The sequence below is a fragment of the Salvia miltiorrhiza genome, chromosome 7 (assembly GCF_028751815.1).
Source record: "Salvia miltiorrhiza cultivar Shanhuang (shh) chromosome 7, IMPLAD_Smil_shh, whole genome shotgun sequence".
In the NCBI taxonomy this organism is placed as follows: Eukaryota; Viridiplantae; Streptophyta; class Magnoliopsida; order Lamiales; family Lamiaceae; genus Salvia; species Salvia miltiorrhiza.
The window spans coordinates 43431598-43459593 of record NC_080393.1 but is presented as its reverse complement, the minus strand read 5'-3'; the positions used below and the strand labels follow the sequence as shown (position 1 = coordinate 43459593).

At 40.2% G+C, this 27996-nt stretch overlaps 2 protein-coding genes and 1 long non-coding RNA gene across 3 annotated transcripts; all 3 read right to left on the bottom strand.

Moving 5' to 3' along the window:
- Positions 1-4: 4 nt before the first annotated feature.
- LOC130993051 (cell division cycle 5-like protein) lies at positions 5-5858 on the bottom strand. The gene is made up of 4 exons (XM_057917770.1): positions 4913-5858; positions 2848-4557; positions 1833-2117; positions 5-966 (listed from the first exon to the last, which is right to left on the bottom strand). Exons 1-4 carry the CDS (start codon positions 5087-5089, stop codon positions 280-282), a joined length of 2859 nt encoding a protein of 952 aa, XP_057773753.1. The 5' UTR covers positions 5090-5858; the 3' UTR covers positions 5-279.
- Positions 5859-9539: 3681 nt separating this feature from the next.
- Positions 9540-10016, bottom strand: LOC130994253 (uncharacterized). The gene has a single exon (XM_057919292.1). It carries the CDS (start codon positions 10014-10016, stop codon positions 9540-9542), a length of 477 nt encoding a protein of 158 aa, XP_057775275.1.
- A 7539-nt stretch (positions 10017-17555) lies between these two features.
- On the bottom strand, positions 17556-18272 carry LOC130995678 (uncharacterized). Its single transcript, XR_009092240.1, has 2 exons — positions 18123-18272; positions 17556-18062 (listed from the first exon to the last, which is right to left on the bottom strand). It is a non-coding gene; the product is annotated as an uncharacterized LOC130995678 (long non-coding RNA).
- Between the last annotated feature and the right edge of the window lie 9724 nt (positions 18273-27996).

Sequence of the window (27996 nt, the reverse complement as noted above, 5' to 3'; positions counted from 1 at the left end):
AACATATCAGAAGCACTACCAAAATATATTTATTCGGCAATCAAAAAAATTATTATACTGTAATAATTAGTAATTCATCTGAAAATCAATTAGCTATGCAACTTTACTACAAACGGAACCAACTCTCTTTATATCAATTCCTGAATTATCTGATGAAGTAGCAATCGAAGTTAATAATAATAAAGAAGATCACGTTTTGGAATGAACATACCGTACCAGTTCTCTTTCACCCTCACAAAATGAAATAGAACAAATATTCTCCAATTTTAAGCAAATGATTTATGCTTCACCCGCAGTCTCCTCTGCTATTTGCAAGTCACCGGTGGTTGCTGTTGCATTCTCTTCTGCAGCATCATTTCCATCCTCAGATCTCAGTTCAGCCACGTCCACCTCTGGGCCTCTCGTCTCATCAGTATTTTGTGTTTCATTAGAATTTTCCTTGGTTTCAATGCCTTGAGGTTCAGCTGTAGGAGCAACCACCTCAACTTCGACCGTGTCTCTGGTGACAAAATCCTGTTCAGACGTTCCAACATCCTCCGAGGCAACTGGTTGGTCTTCAGCAGCAGTGACCTCTTCCATTGATGTGTCATTGTTATTTGCAGCAACTTCGTCATTGGGAGCTTGAAGCTCGGGTTCAACAGATTGATCTTGAGCTGTGTCGATGGCAACCATTGCAGTGTCATTGTCATTTGCAGCATTTTCATGCTCTTTTTGTGCGTGCAGTCTATATGCATTTATCATATGCTGAACCCTTTCTAGTTCAGTCCTTAGATCACCGTATCGTTTCTGTAAAGTGCGCTCGAGGTCCTTCTGTTTCTGAACCTCTTCCCAGAGGTTGCTGATCCTGTATGTTGCCGAAAGCGTTTCTTGCTTCTTCAAAGCTTGGAAGCATTCGAGTTCTGTTCCAGCGGTGTCCATCTGCTTGAAGGTTGCCTCAACTTGTGCCCAAAGTTTATTAGCTCGCATCTGATCATTCAGAAACCATCTAATTTACAAATCTGGATAATCTAACAAAGCTTCCAACAGACTCTCAATTCATATACCATGCAACCAAAATTTAGAGTCTAATCTTGATTTATGTAACAAAAGAAACAAAAAAAAATCTCTAGTCTGAACACCAACACACAAGCTACAGAGAGTGATTTCCATTCACATCAAGCGAAGAGACGAAAAAAATGCCAGATCAACAAATCTCACATGACTGTCAAGTTTATTGAGAAGGTTCGGGTATGGAAACAAGACCATGGAGCTGATACCAAGAAACAATATTAAGATCTCCTATCCGTTAATTCGAGCATATTCAACAAATATGGGACCATGTCTATATCTCAATATTTTCCGAAGCCATTTTCTAATGAAGCACTTCTGTAACCTTAATGCAGATTACTTGGCTAGTAGACCTGATACTAACTATTAAAACCATCCGATATTCATTCAATTCTGGTCAAGTTCTTCAAGATCTTTTTTGAATTAACAATGCGTAGCAAATCCATTATTTAATTACTACCTCCGTCCACCAAAAGTATACAACAATTACCCGATTTGGCGTCCACAAAGAGCATACTACTTTCCTTTTTTGGACATGATCCCACTTTCTCTTTTTAACAACCAATCATTTCTATATAGCCCCACACTCAATTCAACCACCACTCATTTCTAGTTAACACACATCTACAAACTATTTTCTTAAAACCCGTATCCACCAAAAATTGTACTCTTGGTGGACGGAGGTAGTATTATTTTTTTAATCAAAGTTCAACAAGAAATGATGTTTCAAGCACCAAAGGGAGAAAGGGGAACACAACGAGAGTATATTCAGAAGAAAAGCATACCTGGTAACCATTAGTAAGAACTTTAATCTTCTGCTCGTGCCTTTGTGCTTTTTTAGTCTCATCATCCATCTTCTTCTTCACATTTTCAAAGTCATTCTGCAGGGACGCAAGTTTCTCTTCATGGTTGGCAACACTTGCTAGACCATAGCCATCATGACGAGTAGGGAAGTACATAATATCATTTAAGCATGTTTTATGCGCTTCCACATAACCATCAATAGATTCATTCTCATGGCCCATAGCAGCACGAAGATATTGGACTTCGTCTTCAATAAATTTATCTGCCTGCATAATCGGAAACTGTTACTTAAATGCAAATAAATCCTTTTAGATGATACACAATAAGGTGAGAGTGACAAAGATATGAATAAAAGACTCATAGGAAACCATCTCTACACATAAATGATTTCACATTGCTCAAGAGATTAAGAGTAAGGACCTCGTTAAAACCATTTTTCCTCTAGAAAAGCCATCAATGTATTATATCCATTCTACCAAACTAAATAAAAAACCAATTACTTCTTTTTGCATAGCACCATTAAGATTTTTTTTATTTACATGTCATAAAATTTCTTAGGATAAGAAATGAAGTATACCATGTTTTAGAAGCATTATTGGTTAAGACTTACAAGAATCACTGATAGATGCTCATATATATATCCACAAGATATTGAAGATCATAAAGCATTGGTCCAGGATACTGAATACCATTTTTCAAACTCCAGAAAAGATGCACCAAGAATCTAATCAAGCAGTAACTTGAGCTCAGTTTGAGCTGTTCGGAACTAGGTGTAATTTGAATGATTTAACGAACTTATCAGGTGATGAATCTTTTAATAATCCCAAAAAGTTGATAGCACCACAAGACATTAACTTTAACAGATGTTCTTACTTAGTTGTGAAAGCAGACAAAAGCACCAAACTCAACTTGAAACCCCAAAAAACTAAAAAGTTGACTGGCTAATACATAAAATATACAATGCTATGACACCAAACATGAAGTTGAATTGCATACCTCTTTCAGCTCATCCTCTTCAAATTCCTCAATTATTGGCACAGATACAGAATTCTCATTTGCAGTACGTTTTCCACCTTTCTTCTTATCCTTGGTTGCTTTCTCATCCAAAGGATATTTTACATTATCATGCTCTAGCAAAGATAAAAGCTCCTTTCTTACTAATTCATCAGCCTGCTCAACTAAGGTTGATGGAACAACGGTACTCTTGCCTTCATCAGCTCTAATCAAAGATCTAATGAGGTCCAACGAAGCCACAGGAGGTCTTGGCAGCTCCCTCTGCAGTACTTTCGACCTTTTCTTGAGTAATGCTTGTTGCCTTGCTTCTTCCTCAGCCTTCTCTCTAGCAATTCTATCCGACATGTCTTCCTCAATCTTTACATCAGGTTCTTCGTCTTCTTCAGCCAATGGTTGAATAACTATTTGGTAATCATTCTTGGGTTGTGGGAGATTTTTCAGTCCAAAAATGAGTTCCTTTTTTGAATCAGACTGCCTTAGTTTGCCACTGTCATGCAAATCTATATCTTCATTTATGTGCAGCTCATCCCTCATTGAAGTTCCTTTTGGAGTCATACCAACAGCATATACATCACGTGTAGGCGTCATCCCAATTCTGGGAGTGAGACCAGTGCCTCCAGGAGTTGCCGATGGAGTCAAGAGAGGATTTGGTGTTGCAATATCCTTTTTCTTTGGAGTCACCCCAGAAAAGTCTGAAGGATGCAACATTGGGTTATCCCCACCGAGCAACGGAGTCTGAGACAAAGTCAACCTCCGCTGGTTCTCTGCTTCCATCATAATAGCATCCTGCTTGCCTGCAGGAGTCCTTTGAGGAGTTCTTGCTGGAGTCATGCCATGTCTTGGAGTCTGGGCATAACTTGCAAGAAGAGCACGTGTTGCAGCATTTCCTTCGGTAAGTTCTTCATTTCCAAGAAGATCACTAGCAATTCCCATCTTGGCAATTGCCTCTAACTCATGGTCAGGAATTTGTGGGGCTGGGAGATTTAACCTGGCCCTTTTTCGAACTGTTTCAGGATCATTAAGTTTATTTGCTTGCAAGATTGCAGATGGAGCATCCTGCCTTTCTGCTATTTTATTTCTTGCGATGTCCTGCTTTCTCAATCGAGCTTCTTTGTCGACTCTTCTTTCACCTTCTAACTCCTCGATTGTTGTTGGAAACTTGACTAGTTCAGCTGGCCGATCTTCATCAGCAGCGTCATAAAATCCAGGTGGAGGTCTCTTTTCAAAAGGAATTTCAGCATTGTAATCAATTCCTCTTCTCTTTCTCTTCTTATGACGAAGGTTAATTCCAGCAGCTTTAAGCTCTCTTCTTTTCTGCAATGAAGCAAGCCTTCGTGCCTCTTCAAGCTGTTTCTCTCGCGCTTTCCTTTTTGCCTTCTTACCCCTAGTGTTGGCTAACCGTGCCCGAGCTTCAGAAAGCATCTCCTTTTCATCTTCATCCATATCTACGGGATCAGGACGAGCAGGCTTCGACTCAGGATTGGGGTCAATCTCTCCAGGGCGCAATTTTCTTGGGTCATCACCAGGTTCATAATTCTCATCCTTGGCACAGGCCGCATCCAACAGCTTCTCATATCTCTCCAGGCACTGTGATGGAGTACGCCCGACAATAGGGGCAATTGTCCTCCACTGGGTGGGCATGAGTTTTGCCAAATGTAATAACTTTTCATCTTCTTCCCGGGTCCACTCAGTCTACAATGTCACGGAAGGAAGTAGGTCAGTTTTGAATCACAAAAGGCTGCATAAAGAAGTTGGAAATTATAATATTCATGATGGAGTTTTACACAGAAACTATCTAGTACAACATTGTTCAATAGTACAAGCATGCCACAATATCTTCCAATATGTCGATTTCCCCTAAAATGGTTTTCCACATGAAGCATTTCTACCAAAATGTGCAACATCTGAAACAGATAAAAGCTAGGAAACCCTGCTAATAACATAGAGCCATCACTCAAATCTAAAATAGTAAAATTTCAAAATCTTGCTAGATAACATACTAGAAATCGATCAAATCCAAAATAAAAAGAAGTAAACTGCAACATACCTTTTTGATTGAGGGATCCAGCCACTCGTACCAGCGGGCCTTGCATTGTTTGGCAGATTTCCGGACCAACAGAGAAGAAATCCTCGCCCATTGATTCTTTCCATATTTCATAACCGCAGCCTTAAGGATTTCATCTTCCGTGTTCTTCCACACGCCTCCCTTTATCATGATCCTCATTTTGCCGGTGAAATCTTAAGACAACAATGTCTTAATGCGAGAAATCGAGTGGTTACTTCTTAGGTTTAGTACCTCTAATTGAGTCTAAGTCGGATGCGAAAATTTCAATCAATCCAATACTTTGTATTTGTTCCGAAAGTATCACCTATAGCCCAAGGATAATCTCTTCGAACTGCTTTAGAAATCAAAGCTTGTTAACCAAAAGATTACTAATAACAACACAGACTTACACAGTCTTTAGAATAAGACTATAAGCAAACGGTTGAAAACCCAATAGCCCTGCTTCCATAGAAGCTCATCTGATAACTTCGCCTTTCGCTTGATTCCACACTGAACTCACTATCTTCTGAATAGAGAAGAAAAACTCTAACGAAGAGGAAGAAAGCAAGGCCGGAAAAGGACGGCTATCGAAATCCCCAAATGCACTTTCTTCTGCGAGCTCTCAAGCCATATTGCACAAACTTGAGAAATAGGAACGCATAAACCCTAAATCAACCGAGAATCTAACAAATATCTATTTGATTTGCTACTTAAAATATACATAAAAATATTGAACGGGACAAGAATTTGACGGAATTAGAATCCAGATGAGCACAGGGAGGAAGAATAAGGATGAAAACACATTAACCCTAGCTATATTGGCCTTGATTTCCAATTCTCTCTTCAATTAACTCTCGCCTTCATCAATATCACTCCAGTCTAATTAAAATGGCAATTCTGTTAAAAGGCGTTTGCATTCTATAATCGATCAAATGCATCCTTAACTATTTTTCATCTTTAAATTTAAAAGTAAATTTTTTTTAATCACGTACTCATTTATTGTAGTAAATTGAAATTTTGGAATGTTTCAATGCCCTTAATTATTTCTAAAATTCATGCTAGTTTTACTTAAGAGTGAATTCTTATGCAATAAAAATGATGAGATTAGAGAAATCCTACTTTTAAAAATAAAAATATTCAATAATACATCTTATCAATTGTACAAAATAAACGTCCTATTAATAAGTAAGAATCAAGTAAAATCAGCTTAAATGATAAAAATAATCAAGGGTCTTTCGTAGGAGGTTAATCTAGTGTGCGTGTGTTGACCTAGCGGTATGAAGTTAATGTCCAAAATCTGAGATCATCGGTTGAGTCCTCTGTCGCGCGATATTTAAATTTCTTTATTTATTTATGTAATAATAATAATAATAATAATAATAATAATAATAATAATAATAATAATAATAATAATAATAATAATAATAATAATAATAATAATCAAGAGTCTTCGGATATCCCAAAGTTTCAATACATTAAAGTAAACAAACAAGGCTAATTCTTCAAAATAAACGCCTCATTAAGAGTCAAGTAGCAAATACACCCCTAATGTTTATAACAAAAAGGCAAATAGATCATTAACATTATGATTTGTACAAGAAAGTTTGTAATGTTTAAAAATTGGAGCAAATAGGTCCTTAACATTCACAAATTGATATACATTTTAATTTAAAATGAATTCTTTCCAACAAACGTGTGAATTTTTTGACAAAATCTTATTGTGTCATATTTTATTTTTTGACTGAAATTAAAGTGGAAATTTCGTGCATCGAATTCTTATATTAATTTACGGGTTAAATATCAAACACATTCCTAACATAGACACTCTTATCACGTCCAGCCCCCATACTAGACATTAGAACAATCAAGCTCTCGATGTCTCAATTTCAGTGCAATTAAGCCCTCCCCACTAATGGTCGTTTAACTCTGTTAACTATTTTTTTTTCATTGGTGGTGCAATTAAGTCCTTGGTGGACGTCGCCAACCACCAAATAATTCATGCGGAATTACCAAAATCAATTAGTATAATGGTAAGCAGGGTCGATCCCACAGAGAGCAGTTAAAAATCATTCAAATCCCTAAATCTATAAAAACGGTGATGCCACCACGCCTTAATTTTGAGAAGAATTAATTAAAACTAAGAATGCAAAAAATCAAATAGAAATAACTCTCGAAATAAATCAATAGAAAGGTAATTCGGCTCAAATAAATCCACACTAATTTAATCTCTGATCCTCGACGCAATAATCAATTAATCCCTATTAACCAATGAGTTATAGGATACCGTGATACGCACTGACATACCCCAATTCCTACTTACTATGTCGATAGACAGCTAGATACGCTAGTCTTGTCTATTTCCCTTATTAAAATATAACCTAGCTGGATACGCCAGTCTTAGATTTAATATTCTAATAGCATTAAGGTGAAGGAACCCCATTTATATCAATTATCCTAGATACGCTAGTAATAATTAATATACCAATTAATTCCTACTACGAACATGGTAGTTTTGTCACTAATCAGCCCTATTCCAACAATTACGGATTGGAGGTGCTAATTGACTATAATCCAATTAAACCTAAGTTGATCAGGCTTAAATAAAATCAGAATTATCATTGAACCTAGGAATTAATCAGAATCAATAGGAATCAATTTTAAACCAATTAGGTCTCACAGATCATTAAATTAGAGTTTCATTATTCTCGCCGAATTAAAAGTTTAGCTACTCATGCTTAAATTAAGAACAAGCAAAGAAATAAAAGTAAACATAGAACAAGAGAATAAATTAAATTGCAAAGAAAATAAAATAACCACTCTGGAATGAAAAGAGAAATCGTCTGCACTAAAAACTAAAGCAAAAGGATGAACGTAATCAATGTAAACTAATAAGTCTAAGTCTAAAGTTTGCGGCTGCCAAGGGAAAGATGATCTCCAGCAAAGACGAAAATTAGGGCAAGGAATTATATCCATGAAAGACGAAAACTAAGCCCTATTTATAGATTTCAAATCCTTCTTGATCACTATGGAAGTTGCCATGCAAAGTAGAACTCTAAAGGCAATAAAATCGTGCAAGATAAGGCAACTTCCAGTTGGCGTACTCAGCAAGTAATCTCCACTCTGGCGGAAATCGCGGCTCTCGCTAGAGGAACGATTGTCGTCAGAGAAACGGACCTCGCCAGAGAAATGGCTATCGCCAGGGGAACGGGTCGCGCCAGAGAAATGGCTATCGCCAGAGAAATGGTGATTTCTCTGCTCTGCCTTATTTCTCTGCTCTGACTTCGCTGCGATGATTTCGCTGCGATGACTGGTGATTTCTCTGACTAGTGATTCCTCTGCTCTGATATGTTGATTTCTCTGGATTTGATTTCTCTGCAGTTGAGCCATAATTGGTTTAAAATTGACCCCCACACTTAGCCTTTTGCTTGTCCTCAAGCAAAATCCATATGAATCCTAGGAAGAGATTGATTTCAACAATGCTAATTTCCAATCCAAACATTCACAAGTCAATTCAAGATTTTACAATCAACACACATCTTCTCGATCATGCAAGTAACTCAAAGTTTAAGAAGCAATAAAAGAGTAATGCAAGTAATTCGATCATACCCAATTCTCCGCTAGAAGTGAATTCCCTAATGTGATCGCCTTTATAATCAATATCACCATTTTTTTACACTTTTTGTGCTTAAGATTTTCTACAGTCGACAGTTGAGCCATAATTCATGAAATAAAACCATTTGGATGTAATCCAAAGTCTTTTCACGTGGTTTCCCATGCTCATAGTTAGACTAGAGGAGCAGAGACTCAGAGCTGTCACATTTTCAGAGCCGGCCAGATGTTTCAGAGCTGGCAATTTCAAAGTTGGCAATTCGTCCAACATTTTCACAAATAAGATACGATCGTAGGCAATCACAATGACAACACTCCTTCTAGCATCTACTGGACAAATCACGTTTTACTAACTTACAAAAATGTTGCAACAAAACTCATAATTCTTTGCACAATCAAGAAACATATATCGAAGGTAAAATAAGAATAACTACCATTCATTCACATACCCGAAAGTCACATCGAAAACCATCTCTTCTTCCACCGATTCATAAAAATTCGCACGAGATAAAGACCAAAACTAAGCATAGAAAGACTGATCTCGCCCACTTGAAAATATAAGCACAACAAAACACCCCCCCCACACTTAGAGCATGCCATGTCCTCAGGGCATAAAAGAAATAAGGAGAGTTTAGAAAACGTCCCTGAGTATTGGCAATGAAAAACTGAAGCATCGTGAGAGGCGGTGAAGAGTGGAGTGTGCGGTCTGTGCAGAGTAGAGAGTGGTGGCGCTGGCAGGGGCAAAGGAGAGAGTGGTGGCGCTGGCAGAGCCGAGTAGAGAGTGGCATCGCTGGCAGGGCAGAGTAGAGAGTGGCATCGTTGGCAGGGCTGCGTAGAGCTGCAGAAACATGAACACCTCCAGAAGCATAGTATCCGCATAGCAACCGAACTTAAGACAAAGAACAAAACACCAACTAAAAACAAAACAAAGAACAACAAAAAAAACTAAAAATAAACCAACGGTGGGTTGCCTCTCACCAAGCGCTAGATTTGAAAGTCGCCGGCTCGACTGCTCAAGTGCTCAAAAAATGCCCGGAACCAACAGCGAAACAGACTCCGCTGGAACTAAAGAGGAGGCATCATAGAACGGCTTCAAACGTTGTCCATTCACGGTGAATGTCTTCGCCATATCCAGGCTGCGTATCTCAAACGCCCCATTTGGGCATACAGACTGAATCACGAACGGACCAACCCATTTTGTCTTCAACTTTCCGGGCATTAAACGCAGCTTCGATTGGAACAAGAGTACCTTTTGCCCGACCTTCAAGGATTTCCCTCGCAGATTCTTGTCATGCCACATCTTAGTGCGCTCTTTATACCACATGGCTGCATCATATGCTTCAAGACGAATCTCCTCCAATTCTTGAAGTTGAAACTTCCTTTCCTCCTCACACTTAGGCAACTGCTTATTCACTTCTTTCACGGCCCAATATGCGCGATGCTCTAACTCAACCGGTAGGTGGCACATCTTCCCAAAGATTAGACGATAAGGTGACATACCTATTGGGGTTTTGTAGGCAGTTCTGTACGCCTAGAGTGCGTCATCTAGACTCAAGCTCCAATCCTTCCGAGACGGGTTCACCGTTTTTTCCAGAATTTGCTTCACTTCTCGGTTGGAAACTTCGGCTTGGCCGTTGGTTTGAGGATGGTAAGGAGTAGCCAATCGATGATGCACACCATATTTCTTCATCAATGCTTCGATGGTGCGGTTGCAGAAGTGCGTCCCCTGATCGCTAATCACTGGTCGAGGTACTCCATACCTAGTAAAGATGTGGGACTTCAAAAACGCAGCAACCACCTTGGCATCATTCGTCTTCGTGGCCTTTGCTTCTACCCATTTCGACGTAGTCAACGGCGAGCAAGATGTAGAGATTGCCGTATGAGCTTGGGAATGGTCCCATGAAATCCATCCCCCACACATCAAATATCTCACAAAAAATCATCGGGACTTGGGGCATCTCATCTCGCTTCGAGATATTTCCGGTCAGTTGACAACGATCACAGCTTTTGCAAAATAGATAAGCATCTCTATGCAATGTGGTCCAAAAGAAACCGGAATCAAGTACCTTCCTTGCTGTACGTTTCGGACCAAAATGACCGCCACAAGCTAGAGAATGGCAGTGTACAAGAATTGCTCGTTGCTCTGCTTCAGGAACGCAACGTCGGATGATCTGATCGGCTCCAACCTTCCACAAATAAGGTTCATCCCATAGATAATATTTGCACTCACTTATAAGTTTCATCCGCTGTGCCTTTTTGAACAAAGGTGGGAATATTCCAGAAGTCAAATAATTGACGATGTCGGTGATTCATGGCTCGGACCCACCTTTTTCCTCGACTGAATATGCTGCTTGACATTTCCAGAGCAGAACAAGTGCGCCAGAGCGGATGGCCATTTCTCTGGCGGGAATCCATTTCTCTGGCAGGAGTCCATTTCTCTGGTCTGGCTTGCTTCCGCTGCTCTGACTCGGAGGAAAGGTCCTGTCTGGGCAAACAAACGGCTGAACATGTCTGGATATCATAAAGATGTTCTTCTGGGAAGGCTTCGTTGATAGGAGTAACATCCTCATCTTTCTGGACCAACCGACTCAAATGATCAGCAACATGATTTTCAGCTCCCTTCTTGTCTCGAATCTCCCAATCGAACTCTTGCAACAAAAGAATCCACCTTATTAAGCGCGGTTTTGACTCCTTCTTTGATAGTAGAAACTTTAATGCGGCATGGTCCATGTAAACAATTATTTTTGCTCCCAAAAGATATGAGCGGAATTTTTCAAAAGCAAAAATAATTGCTAACATCTCCTTCTCGGTTGTTGCATAATTGTATTAGGCTGGATTCAATGTCTTTGAGGCATAATATATCACGTGGCTCTCCTTCCCCAGTTTCTGTCCCAGAACCGCGCCTACGGCATGGTCACTAGCATCACACATAAGCTCAAAGGGGAGCTTCCAGTCAGGCGGTTGCATGATCAGGGCCGTCGTCAACTTGGTTTTCAACAAGTCAAATGCCTGCTTACACTCATCTGTTAGGGCAAACGGAACATCGTTCTGCAGCAGACGGGTCAACGGTTGCGCGATCTTTGCAAAATCTTTGATGAACCTCCTGTAAAATCCAGCGTGTCCGAGAAAACCTCTGATCTCCTTAACGTCCCTCGAGTATGGCAGCTTGGCTATCAATTCCACCTTGGCCTTGTCGACTTGAATCCCCTTTTCTGAGACAACATGGCCTAGAACAATACCCTCGTTCACCATAAAGTGACACTTTTCAAAGTTTAAGATCAGATTTTTCTCCACACAACGAGTCAAAACCTTGTCCAAATTGTGGAGGCAGCCCTCAAATGATGTCCCATAAACTGTGAAATCATCCATGAAGATTTCTATGCACTTTTCGATCAAGTCAGAGAAGATGCTCATCATGCATCGTTGAAAAGTGCCGGGTGCATTGCACAATCCAAACGGCATTCTTTTGCATACGAAGGTTCCAAACGGGCACGTGAAAGTAGTCTTCTCTTGATCCTCTTGGTTGACATAAATCTGAAAATACCCACTATAACCATCCAAGAAACAGAAAAATGCTTGTCCAGCTAAGCGCTCCAACATCTGATCAATAAATGGAAGCGAGAAATGATCCTTGCGAGTAGCAGCGTTCAGCTTCCGGTAATCGATACACATGCGCCATCCAGTAACAAGACGCATCGGTACCAACTCATTCTTCTCATTCTCAACCACTTGCAATCCAGACTTCTTCGAAACCATGTGAATCGGGCTCACCTACTTGCTGTCAGAGATATGATAAATAATTCCTAAAGGGAGAAGCTTTAGAACTTCCTTAAGCACAATCTCCCTCATATTCGGGTTCAACTTCCTCTGCGGATCTCGAACAGGCTTAGCATCCGCCTCCAAGAGAATGTAATGCTGGCACACATCGGGACTTATACCGGTGATGTCTGCCAAAGTCCACCCTATGGCTTTCTTGTGCCGTCTGAGCACGACAATCAACTGCTCCTCCTGAGTAGCGGTGAGCTCGCTGCTGATGATCACTGGGAGAGTTTCAGACTCCCCGAGGTAGACATACTTCAAGGTTGCAGGAAGAGGCTTGAGCTCTAACTCTGGCGGCTTCTCATCGGATCTCAGCGGTCTGTCTGACGGTGTCTGTTTGGGCAAACAAAACTGGCTTCCCGAATTAACCACTTCCGGTTGAGCATAAAGTGACATGATAGCCTCCTTGGTCTCTGCATCATCCATCCCTTGGGCATCAATATCTTTCCAGCTCTTCATCATAGCTAACTCCAACTTATCCTGCATGAATTCAGTCTCAAGAAATTCTTAGACAAGATGGTTAATCATATCAATAGAATAAGCATTCTCAGCATCATTGGGAGTTTTCATGGCTTCATCAATACTAAACGTATATTTTTCCCCATGATAGTCTAGACAAATCGTGCTATTGCTAACATCTATGATTGATTTTGCAGTCCTTAGGAACGGGCGACCTAAAAGGACTCCCGATGACCCCTTGGATTGCACTCCACTCATCCTCACCACATAGAAATCAGCAGGATAAACAAAGTTATTTACACTCACAAGAACGTTCTCAAGTAAACCCTCGGGATGCACACATGACCTATCGGCTAACTGAATGACCACTCTGGTGTCCACCAACTCTACTCCCGACAAACTATTATAAATAGTAAGAGGCATAACATTGATAGACGCTCCTAAGTCACACATAGCATGCTCGATCCTAGTATCACCAATGTAAATAGGAAGAGAAAACATACCTGGATCCTTGCACTTAGCCGGTAATTCCTTCTTGATTGCTGCTGAAACATTCTCTCCCATCACAATCTTTCCAGTTGCCTTGGACTTTCCAGCTATGAAGTCCTTCACAAATTTCCCAAATGGAGGAATTTTCAATGCTTGAAGGAAGGGAAGATTCACTTCAAGTTTGCCGAAGATCTTCACAAAATCGATGAGCTCCTTCTCCGGCTTCTTCTTTCGCCAATCGTCCTGGGAAGGGAATTGATATTGCAACCTTAGGATCAGGTAGGCTCGAAGGTTTAGAGACCTTGGTTTGCTCCTCCTCGGTGGACTCAAGTGCTGCTCTCTTGCCCTTCTGCTCAACTGTCGAACCTCTGTTCACTGCAGAGAAGAGAAGGTCGCCAGAGCGGGAATCCATTTCTCTGCAGCGCGTCTCTGCTCTGATTGTTGATTCCTCTGGCGATTCCTCTGACTGTTGATTCCTCTGGCGGGAATCCATTTCTCTGCAGCGCGTCTCTGCTCTGGTGCACTTGTTCTGTTTGGCCAAACCGGGCGGTTCGACCTGCTGAATGACTGAATCCTTTGTGCCAACAGAACTCTCGAATTCCTCCACACGAAATTCGACTCCAGAATCTGCCTGCGGTCCATCTTGAGAGTTCTTGGGTATTGGTCCGTTCAACTCTGTACCGCTCCTCAATGTGATCTTGTTGACATTCTCCTTGGGATTCACATGAACTTGAGATGGTAAGGCTCCATTATGTCCTTTAAGTTGATTCATGGATGTGGCGAGTTGAGACATCTGACGAGATAGTCCCTTGATTTGCACCTTCTGCTCGGCTTGAGATTGTTGAAGCTGTTGAACATTACCTTGCAAAAATTGTTGGTTGCCTATCAAATCCGCCATCATCTCCTCAAGTGATTTGCCTTGCTTCTCGGGAGGATGTTGCTGAGCTTGTGGAGCTTGATATCCCGTCCTTTGATGAGGAGGACGGTAGTTCTGCTGCTGCGGCGGTTGCATCGCTGGTGGCTGCTGTTGTTGCCTCTGCTCTGGATCCCTCCAATGAAAATTGGGGTGGTTTCTCCATGGCGCATTGTGATTGTTTGAGTACTGGTCCCGTTTGGGCAAAGGGGGTAGTGGCGCTGTAAAAATTATGGGAAGAATTCGCTTGGGCTTGATATTCTTCCTCATCTCCTAGTGCATTGCAGGCTGGTGTGGCTTGGATTACCACATGCTCCACATGGCTTCTCTGATGGTTGTCCAGCCGGTGCGACCTTCTCCACCACAGTGGTCAACATTCTCTCCAATTTCCCCATCCTTGCTTCGAATTTATCCTCAAAATCCGATGAACTAGCTTGAGCAGCTTTCTTGAGCAGTTGGATGCGCGGCTCCTCATACTCCCTCGTGGCTTCCACTAAATGTTGAATTAACCTTTTTGCTTCACTCACCGTGTTTTGGGAAAATCCTCCTCCACTCGCTGAATTCACCAAATTCTTAGTGTCTATTGTCATCCCCTGATAGAAATACTGCAGAAGGTCTCCTTCGGAGAATTTGTGGTTTGGACAGCTGTCCACCAATCTCCTGAACCTGGTCCAATAAGCACTTAAGGACTCATCATACTCCTGCTTTGCACCGCTGATCTCCTTCTTTAGCGCATTCGTTTTGGTGGGAGGGAAAAAATGCTCCAGGAATAGCCTCTTCATCTCTGCCCACGTAGTGATAGAATAAGGTGGAAGACTCGCGAACCAAGAGTTCGCCTCTGCTGTCATAGTGAAGGGGAAAGCCGCCAATCTAAAGTGCTCCTCTGTAACTCCAGTTGGGCGTTTCTGGACCTTGCAAATTTTTATGAATTCGCTCAAGAAATTGTACGGATCTTCTCCCTTCTTGCCATAGTACTTCGGGAGAACATTAAGCAGTCCAAGCTTAATCTCAATACCGGTAGCAGCTGCCGGCATACGAATTGGGGTGGGTGGGTCATCAGCCTCGTGACTGGAGAGGTCACACAGTCTAGGATCGTCAGCCATGTCGTCTCCGGTGCTCTCGTCGGAATTTGACTTAACTTCCTCCTCACAATCAGTTTCTGCCTCTGATTCACGGTCTGTTTGGGCAAACAGAGTCTCGTCAGCAGCGGCAGCACTGGGTTCCGCATCAATGAACTGTTCCGTGTTGGCGGACAGGTCAAGTTGCGAATCCAGCAGTTCCAACAACTTCCTCGCCTTAGCCTCCTTTCTCACTCTCTTTTCTGTTTTCTCGATCTCACTTTCGTATAGGAGTTCCGGCCTCGAAGATCTGCTCATAAACAAAAGAAAATAAAAGAAAAGAAAAATAGATAAAAGGGAAAAGAATTAGATTAACACCGCTCCCCGGCAACGGCACCAAATTGGTGGACGTCGCCAACCACCAAATAATTCCTGCGGAATTACCAAAATAAATTAGTATAATGGTAAGCAGGGTCGATACCACAGAGAGCAGTTAAAAATCATTCAAATCCCTAAATCTATAAAAACGGTGATGCCACCACGCCTTAATTTTGAGAAGAATTAATTAAAACTAAGAATGCAACAAATCAAATAGGAATAACTCTCGAAATAAATCAATAGAAAGGTAATTCGGCTCAAATAAATCCACACTAATTTAATCTCTGATCCTTGACGAAATAATCAATTAATCCCTATTAACCAATGAGTTATAGGATACCGTGATACGCACTGACATACCCCAATTCCTACTTACTATGTCGATAGACAGCTAGATACGCTAGTCTTGTCTATTTCCCTTATTAAAATATAACCTAGCCGGATACGCCACTCTTAGATTTAATATTCTAATAGCATTAAGGTGAAGGAACCCCATTTATATCAATTATCCTAGATACGCTAGTAATAATTAATATACCAATTAATTCCTACTACGAACATGGTAGTTTTGTCACTAATCAGCCCTATTCCAACAATTACGGATTGGAGGTGCTAATTGACTATAATCCAATTAAACCTAAGTTGATCAAGCTTAAATAAAATCAGAATTATCATTGAACCTAGGAATTAATCAGAATCAATAGGAATCAATTTTAAACCAATTAGGTCTCACAGATAATTAAATTAGAGTTTCATTATTCTCGCCGAATTAAAAGTTTAGCTACTCATGCTTAAATTAAGAACAAGCAAAGAAATAAAAGTAAACATAGAACAAGAGAATAAATTAAATTGCAAAGAAAATAAAATAACCACTCTGGAATGAAAAGAGAAATCGTCTGCACTAAAAATTAAAGCAAAAGGATGAACGTAATCAATGTAAACTAATAAGTCTAAGTCTAAAGTTTGCGGCTGCCAAGGGAAAGATGATCTCCAGCAAAGACGAAAATTAGGGCAAGGAATTATACCCCTGAAAGACGAAAACTAAGCCATATTTATAGATTTCAAATCCTTCTTGATCACTATGGAAGTTGCCATGCAAAGTAGAACTCTAAAGGCAATAAAATCGTGCAAGATAAGGCAACTTCCAGCTGGCGTACTCAGCAAGTAATCTCCACTCTGGCGGAAATCGCGGCTCTCGCCAGAGGAACGGCTGTCGTTAGAGAAACGGACCTCGCCAGAGAAATGGCTATCGCCAGGGGAACGGGTCGCGCCAGAGAAATGGCTATCGCCAGAGAAATGGTGATTTCTCTGCTCTGCCTTATTTCTCTGCTCTGACTTCGTTGCGATGACTTCGCTGCGATGACTAGTGATTTCTCTGACTAGTGATTCCTCTGCTCTGATATGTTGATTTCTCTGGATTTGATTTCTCTGCAGTTCGGGGCTTCCTCTGCTCTGGCACCTTTCTCTGGCGATTCACTTCACTGCTCTGGAGATTGACTTCGCTGCTCTGGCTATCTATTTCGTTGCTCTGGAGATTGGTTTCTCTGACGCGGGGCTTCGGCTGACTTCTCTGGTCTGGTCTGGAGCGCGGGCTTTGGCGACAGAGCTATGCTGCTCTGCTCTGGCTAAAGAGTTATGCTAAAAACACCCTTTTTAGCCCCGAAATCTCCAAAATTGTATTCTTCCATCTAAAAACCTAAATCTCCTGCGAAGCATCAAACAAGCCATAAAACGCACCAATTTCCAGAAGATTCTCTTAAAATAAAGCTCATATAAACCCCAAAATTTAGCACAATTAAGCATAAATCAGCCCTCCCATCACCAATTTCGGTGCAATTAAACCCTTCCACCCTTTCTTTTACGCCAAGCTCGCCGGAAACATATCCCAATCTCAGATCCTCATTCTCCTCCATCTAAACTCCCAGATTTCGATCTCCACTTTTCATTGATAAATTTGAGAGCACAAATAGACAAAAAAACCTTATTTTCAAGATTATGAGTTTTGTGAATTTTGCTTACTACTGTCTGAATCTACGCTTCCAGCTCATCGACGAGCCTGAATCGCGATTCTAGATCGGGTTCTCGACCCGCTCAATGCGCGACTGCTTCACCGCGTCTTTCGCAAGGAAAGTTGATGGTGCTTTGCCTCTTCCTCATGCTGATCGTCCTGCGCGCCAACATCGGCGCCGGGAAGTTCGGCACGCCGAAGAAGGATCTCGATGAGATCCGCGAGACCTTTTCCACATCCGCAAGCGTGCCAAGCTGCGCCGTGTCCTCGTGGAGACCGCTGCCGAGCTGAAATCGAGCAGAAATGTGGAGAGCGGGAGCAACAACTACGCCATGTTCGATACAAAAAAGACCCTAAAGGACTGAGGACGACGGTGTCCCCGAATTCCAGTGCGATCCATCTCAGCCTTACTCGCTCGGCCTAAAAATATCGGATTGGAATGAGCAGAGATCCAAATGGTTGAAAAACAATTCAGATTACCTCAATTTCATCGCTGAGAATAAGTCTAGGGTTCTGCTAGTGATGAGCTCATCACTGAAGCCGTGCGAGAATTCGGTGGGGGATCATTACTTGCTGAAAGCGATTAAAAATAAGATTGATTACTACAAGGTTCATGGGATTGAGATCTTCTACAATATGGCATTGTTGTATGCTGAAATGGTTGGATTTCTGGCGAGCTTGACGAATAAGAAAGGATGAAAGGGCTTAATTGCACCACCAATGAAAAAAAATTAAAATTAAAATAGTTAACGGAGTTAGTCGATCGTTAGTGGGAAAGGCTTAATTGCACCGAAATTGGGACATCGAGGGCTTGATTAATCTAATGTCTAGTATAGGAGGTTGAACGTGGAGTGTCTATGTTAGGGGTGTATTTGATACTTAACCCTTAATTTATTAATATACGCTCCGTATATAAATACTTATATATTATGCAACTTGTATATAAAATATTACCAAAGTATTTGTAAATATCAATTTTGTGTCCATATATAATTTGTAAATTACGCACCACATTTAAGAAAGTACCTAGTTTAATTATGCACCCCCAAATTAATCTATTTATACGCCAAACTATTCTAATTATGTGGCCAACTATTCTAATTAGGCACATTAAATCACAAGCGTATAAATTATTATTTTCCTATTATGTTAGGCGCATCTAAGCTCTGGGCGTATAAATAATAATCCATTCATCCAAATTCAATAGATCATAAGAATTGGACACGGATGTTAAGAAACGAATAATTTATAATAAAATAGGAGAGATAAAGTAATTTTTGTTGAGGATATATTTGTCCAAAAAGTAGTCGAGAGAAATAAGGAAAGGACAATTATGTGTGAGGTATAATGACATTTGGTGTAAATAATGAGTTATATGAGGATATTTCCTATGTATTGACTTTCTATTTTAAGAAACTGACCTATTGAATCGGGATGTCCAAATAAGGAAACAAGACCTATTGAATTGAGATGGAAGGAGTATGAAATAAAGGTTACATGAAATGGTGCATTTAAGATTTTTTCCTTGTGCGCATTTAAGTTTTTTTTTCCTTAGGCATATTACTCTTGTCGTGCCCAAAAATATTGCTCTTAACAGAAAGCTAGAAGAACTCTAGAATGGTGAGAAAATATAGAGAACTTAGAATTGAATATCGAATAATGTATGAGAATTGTGAGTGATGATTAATTTTACAATAAGGTTTCACGTGTATTTATAGATAAATACTAAAAATTCTAGGAGGAATAAGACTCTTTTTAGACTTATAATAGGACTATGGTTCTTCGTGCTTATCTTCATATTCATGGCAATCTTGTTTCTTATCAGTCAGGTGGGAATTTATCGGATATGGTTGAACCCGGAAAATCAGGGACGTGAAGGGGTCAACATCGTTGTTTGCGGTGAATTGGTCTTCATCTCCTGATCTTCAAGGGATGCATATTTTTGTCCTCATCAACTTATTGTCCTCTCCTAGTCTGGTCGAAACACGACAACTCTGGTGTTTTAGCTAGACTATAAATCTTTAAGTGATAGGGCCGAATTCGTCGTAACAACGTTGTTTGATTGTCTTTTCTTGCTATAATATTTCGTAGAAACAGACGGACTCTATCCGGGATGTGGAGGAGAACTTATAAGGCTGATTTCTTCCGTACAAGTTTGCTTTTAATCTTATATAATATACAAGGTTGCGGCCCTGTTCTTTAAAACAATCTTCTTTGCTAAAGTCAACCCTCATTCTCCATCCTGCACGTGTCCCGCCATGTCGCCGCGAGTACGAACTTTTCAACTTCCTCACGCGCTACACTTTCAGATGTGCCCTAATCTCAATCGCGATTGAGCTCATCTCAGCCGTCTATTTCGCCGTGATTTCCCTCAAGTTATTTTTCGAATTCATTTTGAATTCTTACCGTTTCTTCGTCGTCATCTTTACTGCTCCTCCTCTGCAATTAACTTTCTCCGACGTAATTGTGTTCTGTCGCCTCGGCTTATCATTTCTCGCTCTTTCCGATGATTTCCCTAAACCATCAGCTACCGGCTCCATCTTCGTCCCCTCAATTTTTGTTTTTTTGTCGTTGTGATGGCTCCTAAAGAACCTGACTACCGTATGAGTTGTGAAAATCTTCCCCCGTCGACTGTTTATGAAAAGGACCTTGACTCTTTTAGGAAAATTCTTTGATTCCCCATTCATAATTTCACTCTGCACGTACAATCCCGTTCATTCGAAAAACCTAATAACAAGGATCTTCCCCTAAACATTATTCATCTCTGGGAGGCTTAGATCAAGGCGGGGCTGCGGCTGCCACCCCGTAAATTCCTCATTGAAGTCTGTAATTATTTTCGCACTTCATTTTTTTCGACTTGCTCATTCTGTTATTCGCTGTGCTTTAGCTTTCCATATAGTTCTTACTTTTTATAATATGGCGAACACCGCTTGTGTTTTTTTGCGAGACACATATTCTAAAAAAGACCAATATCTTTGTTGGGAACCTTGTGGAATATCCTAACCCTTGTTTTGATGATACCAAAATTCATAGGACTTAATTATAATATACTAGAATTGCTTTGAACTCAAGTGTTAGAGTTCGGTTCTAGTTTAGCTTGCGGTGTCGAAGACTGAAGACTGAAGACTGCAGATACCAACTGAAGTATCAGTTGAAGAATCAGTTGAAGACTGATTACTTAATGCGCGCAATGGACTGATACTAAAGTCAACTATCAGTTGAACATTCCTCATAGGACTGATCTTCCAACGTTCAGAGGAAGCCACGTACTCACAAAGTACAGCCGCATTAAATGCAGAGATCTCAGGATATCCTTATCTCTGCAGAGGTCATTCCTATCTGGTGGTTACTTTTCAGAGACGTCACATCTCCTGTCCATCAAGAGAGCCGTTTCCACCCAGACAAGGAACCTCGAAGATTGAAGCCTCAGCCCAAATTCGAATTGCTCTCCAACGGAAGAAATCTTGATGACGTTCTATGCCAACGGATCTATTCAAGAGTTCTCCTACAAATAGCGCTCGAGGATCACTTCAACCTTAACCGATTCAACGACATAAGCTGAAGCTCTGCCGAAATTGCTACTCAGCCTAAAGCTTAATCTCCCCAAAGCTTGAATCGAAGAAGAGAATTCCAAAGCCAAAATCAGTCACTGCTGATTACACATATTCTCTTAAACCTTAGGCAAACCTCTGTTTACCCAGAAGTCAAAGGTCAAACTTGCTTCAAAGAACTTGTTCTTTGTAGTGAAGTTGGCACTCGTTCAAATCTCCCCCCAAAAGAGTGTTTGAGTGATTCGGAGTTTAGGAAGGTACTCTGACTCTGAGTGAGAAGTCTTAGCACGGGTTGTGCTGAGCAGAGAAATCCGACGCGAGTGAAGCGTGGGTCCTGAAGAAGGGTTTTCTTCAGTGGTACGGGTGTGTGCACCCGGCAAGCACACGGTTTGGTTTGCAGTGCACCTGTTAAGCACTTGCGGAGTGGATTGTTGGTCTGATCAACCAACCGTGGATGTAGGAAAGGGTTTTTCCGAACCACGTAAAAGTCTCTGTGTTGTTTACAGCTTTCAATTTTACATTCTTACTTGTGTTATTTCAATTGATAAACTGAACACTGATTAACTGCAAAGAGTAACCTAACAACCAACAACGTGCTCCACCAAGGCTATTGCGAAACTAAGTTTAATTTCCGCTGCGTATGATATCAGTCTGACTGATCTATCTTTTGATAGTCAGGAAGAGTGTTATCATCTATGTCTTAGCAAACACGACTGAAGCCCTTACGTGCATCAGTTAAGTTCCAACAACTTAACTGATAACTCTTTACTGAAGAGCTTTCAGTATCAATCGTCAATCCTGTTTGGTCAAAACTATTTTCAGTAAAACAGGAGTCTGTGTTTGCATGCAAAGTTTCGTTTTGATCTCTGATTGAGATCCCTCTGATTGAGGATTTGAAAAATAGCCCATAGGTGTATTCCTCCCCCCCATACACCTATTCGAGACCCTCTGGACCTAACAATTGGTATCAGAGCAGGTTGTTCGCAAGAACACTCTGTATCTGATTAGGTTCTAATTGAACTAGATCCTTTTTCTCAAAGGTCTCAAAAAAGTTCTCTTTCTTTTTGTGTCTGCTATCTGTTCTATCTACTGTTATCTGTTCTCTCTTTTTTGATGGAGACTAACCACAACAGATTATCTTCTCTACCTATGTTTAGTATTGAAAAATACGACATATGGAAGTTTCGGCTTGAAAGCTTCCTCACCGCCCAACATTGTCGAATGTGGGAAGTCATCACCAGCGGACCAATCACCATCACCGAAACCGTCAAGAAGGTTCCTGTTGATCCACAACAAGATCCTTATGATGAGGTCCAGCCCAAGCAAAAGGCAGACTTCACCACAGAAGAAAGGAAGCAAGATGAGCTAGACAACCTCGCCAAAAGCATCATCTCCGGCACCGTTCCCGACAAGCATGTCATGAAGATCATCAAGTGCGGAACTGCAAAGGAGATGTGGGACATTCTGGAAAGAATGTGCGTAGGTTCCGAGGAAATCAAGGAGAATAAGCTATCCATAGCTTTCCAGAAGTTCGACTCCTTCCTCATGCTCAAGAATGAATCTGTCGAGGAAATGGAACTTAGATTCAACCAAATCTTGAATGAAGTTCAATCCATTTCCAAAGACAAAATACACTCAACGAGAAATCAACCTGAAGATTCTTCGAGCACTGCCACGAGGAGAATGACAGATCTACTCAGTCGCTCATCAGCATAAGCCCGGATTCAGTCACCTCCCGACAAACAAGCTTTTCTCTGATCTCATGGCAAATGAGTTCGACCTTCTGAGAAATCTTGGAAACAAGAAGGCTGGAGGATCAGACGAAGATGGTCCATCAACCTCAAGAGGAGTAGCACTGAAAGCCTCAACAAGAGAAGGCAAGAAGCAGATCAAGGAACCAACGGAACTCAACCCTGAGGACTTCTTCAGTCAATATGCTTTGTTAACTGAAAGATTCAACAAGATGGAGTCCAAGTTCCGAAAGTACAGAAGGTTCCACAAGCAGCACTACAAAGGAAAGGAAAGAGAAAGCAACTCCAGACATTCCACAGATCGAAGCGGAGAAAGGAAGTCAGCCGCTTACGACATCAAAGACATGGAATGCTTTGGATGTAGAAAGAAAGGGCACTTTCGAAATGAATGCCCTGATCTGACTCAAGCTGAGCGCAGAGAGCTGAAAGCTAAGAAAGATCACAGCTTTTCGAAGAAGAAAGCGATGGTTGTTGACGATGGTGATTCTTCCAAAGACACATCAGAATCATCCGACTTCGACAGTTCCAGCTCAGACGATGAGAGCCGAGCCCTGATGGCTAATGAATCAGAAAGCGTGGCTGACAACAGCTACGACAATGGAATGAATGGCTCAGAGGTAATCTCTCATTCAAAAACTCCTTATTCTGATAACTTCCTGATGCTTTCAGGAGACCACTCAGAATCTGGAGATAGCTCATCCGATGAAACTAACGAGTTTAATCAGCTCATGACTGATCACTGTCAGTTGAGAAAAATGTTCGAAGATCTCCTTAAATTGGGGTGAGAAATGTGATCTATGATATGTCTGGTGATGATTGATGTGTGTTTTAAAAAGCTATATCTTGAGATGCAAAGTTTGATTGAGTTTAGTTTATCTAAAATTGGGAGATTTTGAGTTGATGTCTTAAATGATGAATTGATGATGAGTATGAGATTATGAGATGTCTAAGATGATGATTGATGGAGTAGATTGAGGATGTGATGTTAATTGATGATTTTGATGTGAGTTAGTTTGATGAAATTAGGGATATGTGTATCTATGCCCTAAATTGTTAATTGATGGTTTATATGTATGATTAAATAGTTAAAATTGATAGATCTAAGGTTGGATTAATGTTTCATATGTATTTGTGGAATTTCAAAAAGTTTAGTTTAACCAAAATTAGGACTTTCATGCCTATGTGTTAGTTAACTGAATTGACTAAGGATAAATGAAATTGAGCATGATATTAGAGTCTAATAATGTTTGGTTAGGTCAAATGTTGGTTATATAAAATTTTGACTTAGTTTAGTTTATATAAGTTTTTGGGTATGCATATGTTGAGAGGTCAATGAATGGTTTAATGAGGTTTAATTGCTTTACGATCATTATGTGAACGTTTGTCATGCTTTAATTAAGAGTCCACGTCGATACGTGAGTTTTTCTCCGAGTTTAGTTTGTATGATAAAAGAGAGTCTATGTATGTGTAGTGAGTTATATGATGCATGAGGTCATATATGAGTAATTGAGTACTTTTGAGCATGAAAATGAGATGAGAGTTGAAATGATGCGTTCTTTGAAACGTTTTCTTTGAGATTTGAGTTTGAGATGTAAGAGAAGAGTCAAGTTTGAGTTGTGATGAGTAATATGTTCATGCTTGAATGTTTTTGAGTGCTATAAGTGCTTGAGTTGAGTTTTGAGGAGTTTTCATTGAAGAAGTGTAGAGTTGAGCATGTTTGCTTGTGTGTTTGAGTTGGGAGTTTATTTTTGAGACGCACTGACCTACTATTTTCGATTAGTCTTGAGCATACCGGTAAAATTTCAAATCATTTGGACTTCGTTTACTATTTTTATAAAATAGAAAACCAAAACTGCTACGTTCTGCCGAAATATTCGGTGAGTAGCCAATAGAGTCACCTTTTCCTGTATTTTTCCCTAACGTTTTGGAGCCCAAATTTTTATTGTTAAGACATGACTGTCTTAGCTAAGTACCCACCAAATTTCAAACCTTTTAGGCAACGTTTACTATTTTTCAAATATCAAAGTTTCCAATTGCTCAAGACTGCCGAATGTGGTAGACTGTAGGAAAACAGTCATATCTCCTAAAATACTTGGAGTTTTTAATCCTACGTTTTTTTGAATGAAACTAGACTCAAAGATATTTCAAATGGTATAGGTTACGACTCCAGTGGAGTTCTGTTCCGAGTCTGGTGACGTTTTTAATTCGAGTCAGTGCAGAATGAGGTTTGTTTGTGACATGTCTATATGTGAATTTATATGCTTATGTGATTATACTTGTTTATGTGCTTGATTGCTATGAGTTTAATCCGAGTGGAGTGTCAAGTAGAGAGTAGGACTTGTGAATCTTTAGGAGTTAAGTATACCGAGGGACTGAGACTTATTGAGTATAGACGTTGAGTGATAATTTATAGCTGAGACGAGATTGGTTTTTAGTAAATGAGTTTCTAACTAAGGTTTGTCTTATCACATGAACCTTCGATGACGATGATGATGATGATTTATGAAGGCCCGAGCGAGACAAAGAAGTAAGTCGACTGTTTTCTTTCCAGGTTGAGCGAAGGACTTCAGGTGGGCAATATTTTGAGTATACATATATCATACGAGCTTTCTAAAATGATTTGATGATGTTATGAGTTTATCAAATGTTTTGAGATAAATGATGTTTGAGAACTGTTTGACTTGCCGTTTTTTTTTGTTGATAATGACTTGTGTGTTACCCTCTACTGATGAGACGAATTCAGTCCTGCCTCAAGTGGGATTTTGTGCACAGAGGTGACTACGAGCCGTCTTCGGGTCGTCCGGTCACGGTACTTGAGAGGGAGGCCTACTTCTCAGTACCTTTGATAATGTTGAGTTGTAGATGTGGTGCATACATGTTGAGATCTTTGACTGCAGTCGTTTCTTTATGATGTCATGTTTGTTAAAACTGCTTACACAGGTTCATTTACGCTAAATTTTTTCCTATGTATTGCTGAGATGTGGCAAGTTTCAAACATATAGCTCTAAGAGCACCTTTCTTGTTTTTCGGCGTTTGCCCACTGAGTATTATGTACTCACGCCTTGCATGTAATTCTAAATGTGCAGGCTAAGCGAGGAGCGAGTTTGGTCTGGTGCTGGTGGAGAATTGTTTAGCTGATGTAATTACTTTATCACATTTCTATTGTGTCGATAAAGTCTTGAGGATTGATATACTTTGGTTTCTTTGGAATCAAGCAATTTACTCGCGGTTATATGTCTTCACACATATAATCGATTCGCCTTTTGCTGCGATACTGTCGCAGCCCGATCCCGACACTAGTGATAGTGGAGTACGAGTATCGATACGACTATTTTAAAAGAATAAAAGACAAGAAGAATAGGTCGAACTTCAAGTGGAAGCTTACATGAAAAAGTGTTAAAGAAATCTTCATAAATCAACTCCAGGGGTATAAATGTCAATATCGTCATAACTCCATAAATATCAGGAATTTCAAGATAAAAAACAAAGCAGGTATAGCTTATTTTTTCATAAGGAAGAATAATATGCAGAGTATCGCAGCAAAAGGCGAACCGATTATATGTATGAAGACACATAACCGTGAGTATATTACTTGATTCAAAAGAAAATAAAGTATTTCAATCATCAAGACTCTATCAATCATAACGGCAATATTAAATATGACCACATTGATTGAAACGTTCCCCCACCAGCACCAGACCAATCTCGCTCCACGCTTAGCCTGCACATTTAGAAATATATGCAGGGCGTGAGTATATAATACTCAGTGGGCAAACGCCGAAAAACAAGTAAGGTGCTCTTAGAGCTATAGGTTTGAAGCTTGCCACATCTCAACAATACACATGAATAAAGTTTAGCGTAAATGAACCTGTGTAAGCAGTTTAAATAAACATAACATCATAAATAAACGATAGCAGCTATCAAAGTACTCATCATGTATGTACCACATCTACAACTCATCATCATCAAAGGTACTGAGAAGTAGGCCTCCCTCTCAAGTACCGTGATCGGCCGACCTGAAGACGGCTCACAGTCACCTCTGTGCACAAAATCCCGCTTGTGGCAGGACCGAATTCGTCTCATCTCATCAGTAGAGGGTAACACACAAGCTCAACATCAAAAATTGGCAAGTCAAACAGTTCTCAAACATCATTTATCTCAAAACATTTGATAAACTCATAACATCATCAAATCATTTTAGAAAGCTCATACGATATACGTATACTCAAAATATTGCCCACCTGAAGTCCTTCGCTCAACTTGGAAAGGAAAACAGGCAACTTACTTCTTCGTCTTGCTCGGGCCTTCATAGATCATTATCATCGTCATCGAAGGTTCATGTCATAAAAATGAATCTCGATTAGAAACTCATTGACTAATTCTCAAGCCTTAACTCATGCTCTATCTCATATTCTATCTCCTTACTCAACTCTATATAAACTCTCCACTCATCTCAAATCCTTAAGTTCAAGGATAGGTTTCAAGAAAATCATGGTTCTAAGTCTCGATTTATCTCTCATATAAGGCTCGTCTAATCTCATTCAAACACATAGGCAACACAATCACATAAGGCACATAAGAAACACAATCAAACATCATCAAAACATGCTCTGTTTTTACACTGACTCAACTTCAAAATTTAATCTGTTCTGACTCCGACATCTCCTGGACTCGAGACTCATACCGAAAGAAATATCTTCGAGTCTAGTTTCTTATAAAAAAAAGTAGAGTCGAAAACTCCAAGTGGTTTGAGAGATATAACGTTTTTACCACGATCTACCATTTCTGGCAGTTTTGTGCAACCGTAAACTTGGATTTTTGAAAAATTGTAAACGTTATCCAACTGGGCTCAAATTTGGTGTATATCTATCTAATACTATAAGGTTAATACTATAAAAATTTGGAAAGCTATATCACACAGGAAGCAACTGAAATGAATGACTCTTTCCCCCGTTCTCTGAAATTCTCGGTAGTAATGTGCAGTTTAGGTTTTGTATTTTAAAGAAATAACAAACGAAGTTGGAATGGCTTGAAATTTTATCAGGGTACTCA

What these genes read in the sequence shown, in the direction of transcription:
- LOC130994253 (XM_057919292.1), bottom strand. Translation starts at nt 10,016, where the DNA reads ATGTCACCTTATCGTCTAATCTTTGGGAAGATGTGCCACCTACCGGTT.
- LOC130993051 (XM_057917770.1), bottom strand. Translation starts at nt 5,089, where the DNA reads ATGAGGATCATGATAAAGGGAGGCGTGTGGAAGAACACGGAAGATGAA. An exon ending in AAGAGGATGAGCTGAAAGAG is followed by an intron (nt 2,118 to 2,847) that starts GTATGCAATTCA and finishes CCGATTATGCAG; the next exon opens with GCAGATAAATTTATTGAAGA. An exon ending in TTCTTACTAATGGTTACCAG is followed by an intron (nt 967 to 1,832) that starts GTATGCTTTTCT and finishes CTGAATGATCAG; the next exon opens with ATGCGAGCTAATAAACTTTG.